The 13,683-nt window shown below is 35.9% G+C and overlaps 1 protein-coding gene across 2 annotated transcripts in view; it reads left to right on the forward strand.

The window, feature by feature from the left end:
* Positions 1 to 13,683, forward strand: part of LOC129729310 (protein similar) — a 221,752-nt gene that overhangs the window by 40,067 nt on the left and 168,002 nt on the right. For both annotated transcript variants that reach the window (XM_055687839.1, XM_055687920.1), the window contains 4 exons: positions 11,733 to 11,920; positions 12,130 to 12,374; positions 12,442 to 12,827; positions 12,888 to 12,994. In XM_055687839.1, coding sequence (XP_055543814.1) covers positions 11,733 to 11,920; positions 12,130 to 12,374; positions 12,442 to 12,827; positions 12,888 to 12,994 — 926 coding nt within the window. The remainder of the gene's footprint in view (positions 1 to 11,732; positions 11,921 to 12,129; positions 12,375 to 12,441; positions 12,828 to 12,887; positions 12,995 to 13,683) is intronic.

A 13,683-nucleotide genomic window follows, 5' to 3' on the forward strand; every position in this document is an offset into this window, starting at 1 on the left:
TTGATTTGCAAAACGAAGTGAATATTGATTCCGCTTTGGAAAAATGTCCGCAGACGTCAATATCAACGTTCTCGTGACCCTGTTATTAAAACTATTTATAAAGATTTACAGAAAGAGATTAAACATAGATTTACTCTTCTGAGAAATCAAAATTTTGAGACTAAAGTTGAAAAATTGAAACCATATTCAAAACCTTTTTGGAAGCTGTCGAAGATTCTTAAGAAACCTTCAAAGCCTATTCCAGTTTGAAAAGATGGTGAACGTTTTCTTGTATCCAATGAACAAAAGGCTCAAAGACTTGCTCAGCAGTTTGAGAGTGTTCATAACTCAAATTTGAATTTTGTGAGTCCAATTGAAAATGAAGTCACACGTCAATTTGATTTAATTTCTTCCCAGAATTTTCTACCTGCAGAAATAATTGAAACTAACTTGAATGAGATTAAATCAATTATTAAAAATTTCAAAAATATGAAAGCACCTGGTGACGATGGAATCTTTAATATACTAATCAAACATCTCCCTGAGAGCACAATGGAATTTTTAGTAAAAATTTTCAATTGCTGCTTCAAAATTGCATATTTTCCCAAATTATGGAAAAATGCAAAAATTACTCCAATTTTAAAACCGGATAAGAACCCAGCTGAAGTTTCAAGTTATCGACCAATCAGTTTGCTTTCTTCAATAATTAAACTGTTTGAGAGAATTATTCTTAACAGAATGATGTCACACATCAACGAAAATTCAATTTTTGCAAATGAACAGTTTGGATTTCGCCATGGGCATTCCACAACTCATCAATTGCTCCGAGTTACTAATATGATACGAGCTAACAAATCTGAAGGTTATTCCACTGGAGCTGCTCTTTTAGACATAGAAAAAGCATTCGACAGTGTTTGGCATAAAGGTTTGATTGCGAAATTGCAAACTTTTAATTTTCCAATTTTCCTAATCAAAATTTTAAAAAATTATCTTACTGACCGAACTCTGCAGGTTGTCTATCAGAATTCCAAATCTGATAGATTTCCTGTCAGAGCAGGTGTACCTCAAGGTTCAGTCTTGGGTCCAGTCCTGTACAACATATTCACTTCAGATCTTCCTGATTTGCCTCCAGGATGCACAAAGTCATTGTTCTGCGATGACACAAGCATTTCCGTAAAAGGAAAAAGTGTTCGTGTCATATGCAGTCGATTGCAGAAAAGTTTAGATATTTTTTCTTCCTACTTGCAAAAGTGGAAAATCTCTCCCAATGCTTCTAAAACTCAAATGATAATTTTTCCGCATAAGCCTAGGGCTTCTTTCCTCAAGCCAAACAATAATCACGTTGTCAAGATGAATGGGGTTATTTTAAGTTGGTCCGACAAGGTTAAGTACTTGGGACTAATTTATGATAAAAAACTTATTTTCAAAGAGCACATTGAGAGTATACAAGCCAAGTGCATCAAATATACGAGATGTTTATATCCTCTCATTAACAGGAATTCTAAACTTTGTTTAAAGAACAAACTTTTGATTTACAAACAAATTTTTAGACCAGCAATGCTTTATGCTGTACCGATCCGGTCAAGTTGCTGTTCAACAAGGAAGAAAACGCTCCAAAGGATTCAGAATAAAATTCTGAAAATGATTTTGAAGCGTCCTCCTTGGTTTGGTACACTCGAATTACATAGACTTACTAGTGTTGAACCATTAGAAGCTATGTCAAATAAAATTATTAACAATTTTTGACAAAAAATCGTTGCAATCCTCAATTGCTACGATAAGCTCACTTTATAGCCAATAAGTTAGCAATTAAGTTAGTTGTAAGTTTACTTCCCCTTTTCTGACAAGTAGGTTTAAATCCCTACGAACGATAAGTCCTAATTGCGAAAGCAAACAAATCCTAATAATGAAAATTACAAATTTCTAACAGTGTTGAGAAGTCACCATTTGTGATTGGACACACATACTCATTATTTACTAATATTTATCATAAATACTTAAGCTACTAACAAAGCCCCCCCATTAAAAAAATAAATGCAAATATCGTGAATACTAAAACAGGATTTAACACATACATCTCTAGAGTTCTTCTTGGATTTCACTTTGCATACCTGAAATCTAACAACATCTAAACGTTTTTCTGAAAGAGGTCATAGTTTTTTCTAATAATTTTCGCATTTTTATACTCAAAAACTGTAGAATAGTATTTTTCTACAACAATCGTTTCGCTGACTAGGAGTGCAAAAATGAAATATTTCGTTACTGTGTATCTTTTTTATTCTGATTTTGTTCACTGATAGTTCATACAATATTCTAAAGGTTTTTACATTGAATTTTCGTATTTTTTCTTCGAACTTTTTTGGAAATTTATTGCTCAGAAACCTCTATCTGCAACTTACACAATTTGACTTTTTTAATGAAGTTTCGGGCATACATGAATTGGTTTATTTGATCGAAGCATAACCTAGATTAAGAAAAACGATATCTACTTTTGCTTCATTAGAGAGTTTTTGTTTTTTTTTATGATAGTGCAGAAATAAAAGAGTTTTCTTCTAGATCATTTCAAAAATTTGCGAAAGAATACATAGTAAGGCATTTCTTTTCCTTTATTGATTGCCTTTCGCTTGCAGTTCCAATTAACTCTTGTGCTTCATTATGCTGCTCAAATTGGTACGACCAGAGTGAAATTATCAGCGTACGAGGTCATACGGGGTGAACTCTTTTTATAAGGCAGAGCCGTACTGCCTTTGCTCATCAAGAATGAACAATTGAATAGTAGCATAGGAAAATTACCAATAAACACAATCAAATAATGGAATGAATTTACTCAATACATTCATCATAGTTTATCGTATGGGACCACTAAATGATACTGCAATATTCTAACATTGGCCTTTCGGTACGATGCGAGATTTTGGTTTACGAAGATTGTAAAAAAAACGACGAATTTTAGGTTAACTCTCTGATTTTTTGTGATGCAATGATCCTTTGAAGATAATTTAGAGTAAACTTATTTGTTAATCGCTAAAAATATTGTATTTCTCAAACATTATGTTGATATGCTGAGAATGATAAGAAATGATGCACAGTTTGTTTTTTCCTTAAAGCTACATGATTGCATTTTTGTTCAAATAATGTTTTCTCAGGATTTAGTAATATGAGCTATTATTTCGTTATTCTCTTATTTTCTTTCTAAAAAACAGTTTCATTTTGTCAGCAAACACAACATACACAAAATATTTATTACCGAAAAAAATCTCTATATGCAAAATTCAACTGAATTGGACATCATCTCAAAGTATTGGAAAACTGCGGCAATTAGAAAATTTTACACCGAAAATTAAATTATTTTAAGGAAAATGGCTCAAATATGCACAATATGTCGAGATCTGCAAATTATGACTTTTTTTGAAAATTTTTTCAAAGATGTAATTTCATGTCTTATTTTACTGAAAATGTTTTATCTGTTAATTAATTACAGAAACTTATAATGGGGTACCGAAACAAAAGTTTTTGCAAATTTCTAATCCGATATTTGGAAAAATTATTTCCATTTCTCTGACATTCATTTCTCCAGTGATATTAACATGTTTGTTTACATGTTACGCCTTCTACGGAAACAACTAAATCCAACTGTTCAACCACTTCACGAATGCTTCTCACAAAAGCTTTCCGACCCGAAGTACCTAACATTCCCACAAGATGTCCCGAATTGCGAGCAGCTTTTGTTATCGCAGCCGCAACACGAAGTATTACCGATGATTCTGGACTAAACTTTGGGATTTCATTAACATCTCCGCCGATAAGCCGAACGATAGCTCTCCTGTCATGAAGAACTGATGTCCATTGAAGTGGTGTCATCAAAGCACTCATTTATCACTTACTGATAACGCGCGGTCATATAAAGCATAATTTGGCCATCCAGCTGATTAGGCCAACTGCCACTGGATCAGCTTCTAGTAGTCGCACCAAGTCGCGTTAATCATTCGTGGATATTCGTCGGTTCCGGTAAGACGCGCAGTGGTGATCCAGTGCCGATGCTTTGGATCTGTGACAGTTTGATGGTGTGTCGTGTGTTGGTGAAATTTCCTGTAACTACTTGTGTCTGATAACAATCTTAGCTGGACGGTGTGTCTGATTGTGTTTCGGAATTACGTGCAACGTGTTTGCAGCGCTCAGCGAAATGATGCAAAACTGGAGTACTGGCAGTGACGGTTTCGGAAACCAGAGCCCATCATTTTATGGTTCAGCACAGGAGAATTATTATTATCCAAACAAAGCGTATTCCAATTACGACGGATATCAAACAACGCACAGCCAAGCGCCGTTCGCTGTACCGTCTCAAGCGGTCTACAACAATTCGACGCTGGTAGTTCCTCCAGCGGTTAGCAACACCGACTATCCCTATCAACAACCGCCACCATCGTATCAGCCTTACATTCAGCAACATGTGCTTCCTCAGGCCACTTGTCCGCCCATGGCACCCGCCTATATGGAACAGCCGTACGCTTTGCCGAATCATCCACCCTGTCAAGGACCGCCGGATGGACCATGGAATTATGGTTATTGTTACGGGTTCTATGGAGAGTCTCCCTGTCCTTATGTGGACGTTATTGACATGGAAGACTTTATGTGAGTACCAACGATTGGCTCAAACGGTAAACCAATCACTGCGATTAGCCATCAACCACTTAAATGTGGTTTTGACAGTGGTTGATGTTCGCGTTTGTTCCGCTATTGGTTGGTCATTATCTGCTGGTTAGATAGTCGAGATAAAGCAAGCCCAACCCTTTCCTTTTTTTCGTTGCTCTGAAGTCCGATCAACACCAAGCGGTTATTTACAAGTGCAGCCTACTATCGGCAGAAGCAACGGTGGCCAAATTTATGGTTCCGTTTATTTGTTTCTAGTGGTTGCTGGTATATCTCGCAATGTTCACCTGTCATAAAAGAAGCCCGAGAAACATCGTGCACGGGTGAGCTCATCGCGACTGTGATTTATTTTTACGCTATGCGCTACGGAAGGGCCTACAGACGACAATTATCAGATTTATTATCAAAGTAGTCTGCTATTGGCAGCTATTCAACTTGGTAGATGAGATGTTTTTTTCTCAAATTAGCCTAGGTGTCTATGGATGCTGGACACGTTGTGTGTTGGGGAACTTTTGCAGTGTGAGTAGGGCATGGGTTGCAGCGTGTGAGGAAATGCGACGGTCTCGATAAGTACGTCGTTCATATTTTTTGGTGCTTCCTTCTATAGCAGCAGAATATTTATAACTCAGATATCCGAATTCAACCCAGAAACTAGAATAAGCGTAGAAGAAAATTTGCTAAAAAGTGCAAATTTGTTAAAACATCAATTTAATAACCATTTCTGACAACGCATTCCAAGAGTTCCAGTTAAAACTCCGAATCTGGAAGACCAATTTTGGGGAATGCGTATGTATTTAATCCAGTATTGGCTAAAATCTGGATACAGGTTATTAATGATGTGTATACATGTTTGTTCATGTTTATACATGAAACCCTAGTACACTTAACAAATGATTTTTGAAATGAAATTAATGTTCTGAAAAAAAAAAAATCCAATCAGAACAAAATGGATGTCCCTTAAGCTGTAAAAGCAAAGTCAGCTGAAAAATTAGTGCATTTCGATTCTCATTGAATGACCCAACAGTGCAATTCCACGCAAAACCAAGAATCATTTCAATCGATCATTTTTTATCCGGCTGAAACTTCGCATCGATGTTTCTATGGACTAATGATATCATTTTTTCAAAAAAGAAGTTAAAAGCCGTAAATTGAAAATCTTATAATTTCTAGAAGTTTTTTAAAATTTCCAGGAAAATAATCTTGTTATTTCAGTCGAAATGGTTTGTCAAATTATTGTGATGTTTTCAGTAAAGCAAAGTAGTTACGCAGATAGTTTCGATAAATTTTGTTAATTTTTCATGGTTTTTAAAAATATTTTTCTGCTAGTTTAGGCAACATCCATAAATTACGTTACGCAAAAAACCCAATTTTTGGACCCCCACCCCCCTCATGTAACGAAACGTAACGCCAACACCCCCATAAGAGATATGTTGTCACGTAACGCTAATCTTACCTCCCCCTCTTCCCCCATGTAACAAGTTGTAACGCTCAAGGATACCCCCCTCCCCCTCCCATATGAGTATTACGTAATTTGCGGTCTTAAGAAAAAAGTTAGCAAAACAATGGTCAAAAACAGCATGTCCAACCAATAAACCAAATAAAAGTGCACCTAATTTATCGAAACTATTTGCGCATGAGAGCATTTAATTGACATCTTATTGAACCTAAAGGTTTTTGATCGATTGAAAATAAAATTTAAAAAAATTGTATGCTTGGATATTTTTTCCATTTTTTTTTCAAATCAATAAAATTATCATGAAAATCAGGTTTTTTTTTCAAAGGCCTTTAACCCATTATCGACAGAGAGGAATCAGTTTTTACTTCAAAAAATGAACTTCAAACTCTTTTTACTCATCAACTGTATGCACAATTGCCGCAAACTGTATTATATATTGAAGATCAATATATGGCATCACCCGCCGGGAAAGGGTTAATGAGCATCAAATTGTTTTGACCGTTTCAGAACTGTTTGCTGGCTTAAAATATTTTTTTTTGTATATCTTTCTGCTAACTATTTCTTAAGCTAGCGTAACGGAACATTTTCAAAGAAATGACGGAGCATTACATTTACCGTTATGACATTTAATGAGCACTAAATTTTCATGCCACTAACTATTCGTTTTGCTACCTTTGTACTTGAAGCTGTAGGGACATGAGTTGATCCCAAAGTTTTATTTATGTCAGCACAAAATTCGGGACATCATATTTAGGGATTATCTCCTGCGCCGAGTCTCTGTTAATGATGAAACATATGTTTAGCATCTGAAAGATTTGTTTGATTGGTGTGGTATCTTCATCATCCGTGTTTAGCTAACCTTTCAAAGTTTTCTTAGAGAAATAAGATTGTAAAAAAAATTTTTCGAGATAATTGAGTACACATGAGTTTTTCAAACTTGTTTTCTTGAAAAAAAAATTGCAATACATTTTTTATAGGACAAAATTATTATCTACAACTTTGCCGAAGGCGTCACACCGATCAAACAAACCGTTCCGGCTCTAAAAAGTTTGTAATCATCAATACCCTTTTTGCATAAACCTTTTTTACAAATTAGTCATGATTAAAAAAATACCAATAGCACAAAACCACATCCTATAAGAGCATGCGTGCAAAGCTTCATCCAAAACAAAAAAGAAAATTTAAAAAATATTTTGAGATTGTGACTATTTTCAGGGATTGCTCAATTGTAAGAAAAATAGAGAACCATTTTTGTTGAAGGATCGTTCTGCCTCGAGATGCATTCTGTCACGGTAGTTAGAATAAAATTTCCGGTTATACGCAGATTGGCTGCTAAATGAGTTATGTCAATCATTGCCAAAGGCAGTAGGGTTTCATGACAAATTTTATACTTCCTTGAGTTAGTTTTAGATATTAAGTTATTTCTTTAACTATGATTATATTTTGAGATATATTTATAAATTTCAGCCAAGGGCTTTCAGACATTTATTCGAATTTATTATGGGAAAAATACCGAATTATATATCAATGCAATTGAAAAATTTCGTTACCAGTTTTATGCCAATATATTATTTTAAATTAAATTTCGAAACTTCCGTCTTCTTAGTTTGTTAATAAATGAATTATTTCTAACTGATCATAAATATTTCTTTCACTACTGTCATGCGGGGCTTCTTTTGACATGCGCCCCGTTTTAAGCAAAAATATATTTTAAACTTATACAGTATCTTCTACATATAGATAAAATAATGTATTTTGCACCATATTGCATAAACTGTTCTCGTAAATCACTCGTTCGTGCTTGTCAGAACAAGACTGACCTTTAATAGGCGTGCGGAAGTATATTATAGTTGCTAAAACTTTTATTCCAAAATCGATGTTTTTGCTGACATTAATTTTAATAGGCCGATAACTTTATCAAAAAACTATTTCGCCTCCATATTTAGTCATCAGTTTAATTAAATTTCAAATAAAGATAGTTATTTTTGCAAAAATATTGGATGCGGCGGATTTTCTGTCAGCCATTTTGCAAGGTTGTGATTGTGTTTATATGGTAAGAACCTGCCGAAAAACTAACATACCACGGTACCGGTATGTTAGTTACGACGGAGACATATCCGTCGCGGACGCTGCACGGTGGGGCCGTTTTGAAAAAAAGCGGTCTAAAGTCTTTGCTCACTTTTCCTTAAATTTTATAAGTTTGGTGTCTTTGGGAGAATTGTTTAGAATACTGATTAGAATTATCACATTCACTTAATTGCTTTTCAAGTTAGTATTACACTTAGAAAAATTAACTTTTTTGTTTCACGAGATATTCAATTTCTGTCTTCGGCAATGTTGTAGAGCTATTGATTTCATGAAACTTTCCCGAAGACATGAAATTCCTAGGTCTTGTCTCTGGAGAGGTATACTGCCTGTAATCGCATAATAGTAACATTCGACATTTTATGGATTTCGTGCTTTTTATTGGGAAATGCTTGAAATAGTATGTATTTTTTACATTTGAAAAAATATACTTATGTTTGTTTGAAAAAAGTCGTAAAAAATACCAAGTTGTTTTGTCACATAGCGTTAATAACCGCATAATTGTCACACTACTTAACTTTTTCAACTTTTTTGTTAAAAAAGCATCCATCCAAATCCACATCTGGATCCTTTAAACTCGGAGGTTATTCCGGTCCGGTAGCCAACCACCGTGATCCGTTTCTTATGTTCAGCTCATGCTTGTTAAAAACAAGAAAAACTTCATTTCCCTTGTGATATATTCCTAAAGTACCTTGAAAGTGACGGCATAAAAGTATCATTGCAAAAATTTTAACTAATTTGGTACTTCACAAACATTCACAATTTTAAACAATTGATTTTAAAAATTGACATTATTTTACCTTAACATCACTCCATCTCGAAGCGATTCTTTTTTCTTTGTCTCACAATTTCTAGACAATTTCGAAGCAAATAAACAAATTAATTTAAAAAAAAAATCAGATTTATCCTTCCGGATGTTGCCAGGAAGATTATTTTTGTGTTTCAAAACTAAATTTGCGTTTTCGGCAAATGCAGCCGATTTTTCTAAATTTCATCGTGTTTCTCAGGAAATTTCACGTACGAAACATCTATCACCCAGAGCTAATATCAGTCAATCTCGAGATGCAAAATTTTTATGAGAACATTTTTAAATTTCTCAATTTTCATCAAACAATCATATTCATTTGAAAATGTCTGTTAAATTACTAATCTAAGAACTTCGGAGCTTCGTGGCCGCAAGGTGACAGAGTCCGCTTTGCAAACGGGTGGTCATAGGTTCGAAGCTTAGTAGAATCAGGCCACTCAATATCGAAAGGACTTTTAGCATGGGTTTATTCTCAGGCTCTTCCACACGAAAACTTCACTCCGGACTAAAAAACTCGTATCTAAACCTTCGGAAATTTCATCCACCTACAGCATGTTATCCGCTTTAGTAACATGCTTGAGGAGATGATAATGTCGATGAAGAAGATAAGAAAATAGTAAGTCTGAGTGAATACAAGCACACTTTAACACGTAGTAGGTAATTTCTCAATAGGTAGCACTGCACAAAGGAAAAAAAAACAAAAAGTGCTTACGGAAAAAAACGTTCGGACAATGCCACAAAAGATCAAAATTACTAGTCGCAGTAGGGTCCATACAAAAAAATCCAAGAACAACCCAAGAAATCGAAAATAATATTAATTTATTTTTTTCGTTATAATGGAGTGATCCATATGATGAATACCTTTGTGCAAATTTTTGTGATTGATTTTGCGAATTTCATCAATTCACCGCAAAAACAAATCTAGTATCGCTCCAAAAGCAATTTTCAACCAAGTTCAGTTGCGTTTTTGTGTTGAATTTTTAAAATCTTGGACAAACAGTTATCAATATTCAATGTTCTATGTTCAAGGAAATTAATGACCTGAATCATAAGTTGGAACTCTGGGCTGTCTAATTTTTTATGGAAATGAGGCTGTTGCAAATTTTATTTTTTATGCCATCCTCATTCTATGCCATGCCATTTTATGCCATCATATTTTCAGTAAATGATATCTTCGAAAATTGAAAGGGAAGGAAAAAAACAAATTCAGGTCGGTATGCTAATATTGCTAGATTCCCGACAGTGTTGATGCTCAATTTAGCATAAATGAACATAAATAAAAAAAATTAATGATTTTAAATAATAATTTTTCCTTCCGTTGTTATGTATTGCTAGCAATGTCTGTTCCATTGTTGCCTTGTTTTTGATTATCCTCAACTATATTTTGTCGTTACCTTATCTATAGTCGTGATCCATTATTGCAAACATTGGTGATTTGTAACAATTTCTACAACAGCAATATTTGCATGGTCTCAACGGTTTCCCTATTTTCAGATTCATATTTTCAGTAAATGATATCTTCGAAAACACGTTTCCTTTTGAAATGTTAATCTTAAATCTTGTCGAAGTTGGTCTCTTGATACCTGAGAGGCATGGTTTGTTATTTCTGAATCATTCCAACTCATTATTTTTCAAAGCTGTGAGAAATTTGATAATGCTCAAGCAATGAGGAAAAACTGGTTCACAAAACGAGACAACAAATTTATGTAAACGCAGACATAACAATAACAATCGCCTCCAACCGATTTTTTTGTTGGAAGTTCCCAGAAATACGCATCATAGTACATTTGAACAAACCTCGAGATCTAATAAAATAATAAGTATCATCCGGATTACCGATAATCTCTACGGCTTAGGTACTCCTGCACAATGCTCGTGGCTACGGCCGCTTGTCCCCATCCCTATTGGCGCCTGAATTTCGCCGCCACAATCAGCTGTGAACAAGGTACGATTAGCGCGGCTGCGGCGGCGCCTTTGGGACGTTTTCCTGCTTTATCATTTTAATTGCAATTTAGCAGAAGCCAACCGCAACGGCGCACCAATTGTTCAATCGGTAGATCATCTCGAGTGATTTGGTTAACAATGAATAGACAGGGACAAGCGCCTGATGCGATGCAATCATTCTTGGGCTACCGACTGCCTGGAGACGATTCTTGCACCGAGCTTTCAAAATGCCGCCCGCTCAACGCCGGACTCTATTTCTGGAGGTCGCTTTCCCGGCTGGTAGCCAAGTGATAGCAATTACCGTCAGTTATGTTATTGCTCAGTCAAGAGTTATAAAGGTGCACAACGATACTGGACAGTTGATTTGTCAGCAGTAGTAGCACCGCTTGTGTTGGTTTCTTCCATGTTTCACTTAAGAAGCAATCGTCCATATCGATCCAAGCAGAAGCACGTAGAGATTAAGTTTATAGTCCAGACAGATAACGAAAGTATGAAGACCCTACCGTTCAATTGATCAATCGTAAAGGAATAAAAATCAAAAATTTATTGGAAGCTCCAGTAGGGGCAGATGTGCCAGGCAGAGAGAAACTATTTATGTTAAAAAATCAAATGATCTCGATGTTGTTATGTTGGGTTGCTCTGCAGCATGCACCTAATACTTGACTATAGAATCTTATTTTTGCAATTATTTCCAATGTTTTTGATAGTTTAACGTCGATGCTATATTATGGTTTAAAAGGTGTCGTCCCATTGATCTTATTGTTTTACTAAATCAACATATTTAAAAAAATCCCATTCTATCTTTCATTTCAGGAACAATGAAAAGCGCAAAGAAAAATCACGCGATGCAGCTCGCTGCCGCAGATCTCGCGAAACAGAGATCTTTCAAGAGCTAGCCGCACTGCTCCCGATGCGCCAAGAGGATGTAGACCATCTAGACAAAGCTTCCGTCATGCGTTTGTCTATCGCCTATCTGCGGGTTCGAGAAATGCTCGAGTTGTGTAAGTATCAGAGCGCATGTTGCGCCTTACTGGAGGTTGTTAATGTATGAAGGTTTCAGTTCAATTCAGTTTGATAACTTTGTCACTCAATTTATGGACGCTACGCATTGGCAAGCTTTTTGTTTACGCTGGCGCTTTACATGTTATTCACATCTTCACATCGAGATGGCAGCACACTAAAAGCTTTGTTTTTTTTTCATTCCGAACAGTTCCAAATGAAGCCAGCGAGCCGAAGAAAGAGGCCACAGAAACCGGTGAATCGGATGATTCAACAGAGGACGGAATAAGCGACGATGATGATGTGAAGGAAAGCAAGATAGCCTTGGAGGAACTTGCAATTGAAAGTGAAAAAATTGCCCTTCAGACGTTGGATGGATTTCTTATGGTTCTATCAGCAGACGGAGATGTCACTTATGTTTCCGAGAATATTGGCGACTTTTTGGGCATTTCACAGGTAAGATATATCTTCCGCATGTGGAGAGAAGCTAGAGGATGAATTATCGCTCAAAATATTATTTCAGATCGATATTATGGGTCAACCGATCTGGGACTACAGTCACCAGTGTGACCATGACGAGCTGCGTGAAGCTTTGAACGGAAGGCACAGTGCGGCAGAGATTAACAAAGGTGTCGCCAACGGGGACTGTGCTCCGATGCAGAGCCGCGACTTTTTCCTACGGTTGAAGTGTACCCTTACTAGTCGTGGACGGAGTGTCAATATCAAGAGCGCATCGTACAAAGTGATCCATGTTACGGGACACATTGCGTGCAAAGACAACGGCCAGCGGCAGCTCGTGGCCGTTGCCCGTCCATTGCCACATCCTTCCAACATCGAAATACCGCTGGATTCGAGCACTTTTCTAAGCAAGCATTCGTTGGATATGAAGTTCAGCTATGTGGACGATAAGTACGTGTTTGAATAGCGTTAAAATTTTCGAAAAATCATATATTTTATCGCATCTTGCAGAATGCAGTCCTTGCTAGGCTACGATCCAGCAGACTTGATGGGAAAACCGCTGTATGAGTGTCATCATGGTATCGATTCGGAACACTTACTAGCAACATTTAAAAACGGTAAGAAATTTTGATTTATCTCGAGTTTTTGATTGCTGATACGTTTTTCTTGAAATAATAACTCAATGCATTCATTTATTGATGATGGAAGTTCTATGTGACATCACAATTACGATTTTTAGCAACCGAGAGATTTTTTTTGGATCATGTTATTTTCATGAACGCGAGGAAGCGTTGTCTGCATTTGTTAAACAACATTCTGTCGAAAAAATAACGTTAGAAAAAAACGACGCTAAAATAGGTCCCAATTCAACCTTTATTTTTTAAAGCCAGATGAAACTATTTGGAGTAAAGGCAATCTTTTCATGGGAAAATATACCCCGAATTCATCAAGCTACGTGGCATGTGATCCAAGTTGAGGTCAATTGAATAAACTAATTAATGTACCGGTGCTTAGGTTATAAATTATAATCGTCTACTCAAGCACCTAATTTTTATTCATTTATCATATTCTCATATGTATATAATTTATTCTGAGTCCTAATAAATATAACAACAATTCCACTACAAACGATCGAATACCTTCTTATACCATCAGTGCCTATGTGGAACATTCCACATTTTGGTTGTATGTAATAACTGAAATACGTAACTACGGACGGTATACCGAGTTTTTCGATCTTTTGTAGTAGAATTAAATGGAAACATAACCTATTCTCAATATTCAATTCCATTCTACTAAGACGCTC

The sequence above is a fragment of the Wyeomyia smithii genome, chromosome 1, assembly GCF_029784165.1.
Source record: "Wyeomyia smithii strain HCP4-BCI-WySm-NY-G18 chromosome 1, ASM2978416v1, whole genome shotgun sequence".
In the NCBI taxonomy this organism is placed as follows: Eukaryota; Metazoa; Arthropoda; class Insecta; order Diptera; family Culicidae; genus Wyeomyia; species Wyeomyia smithii.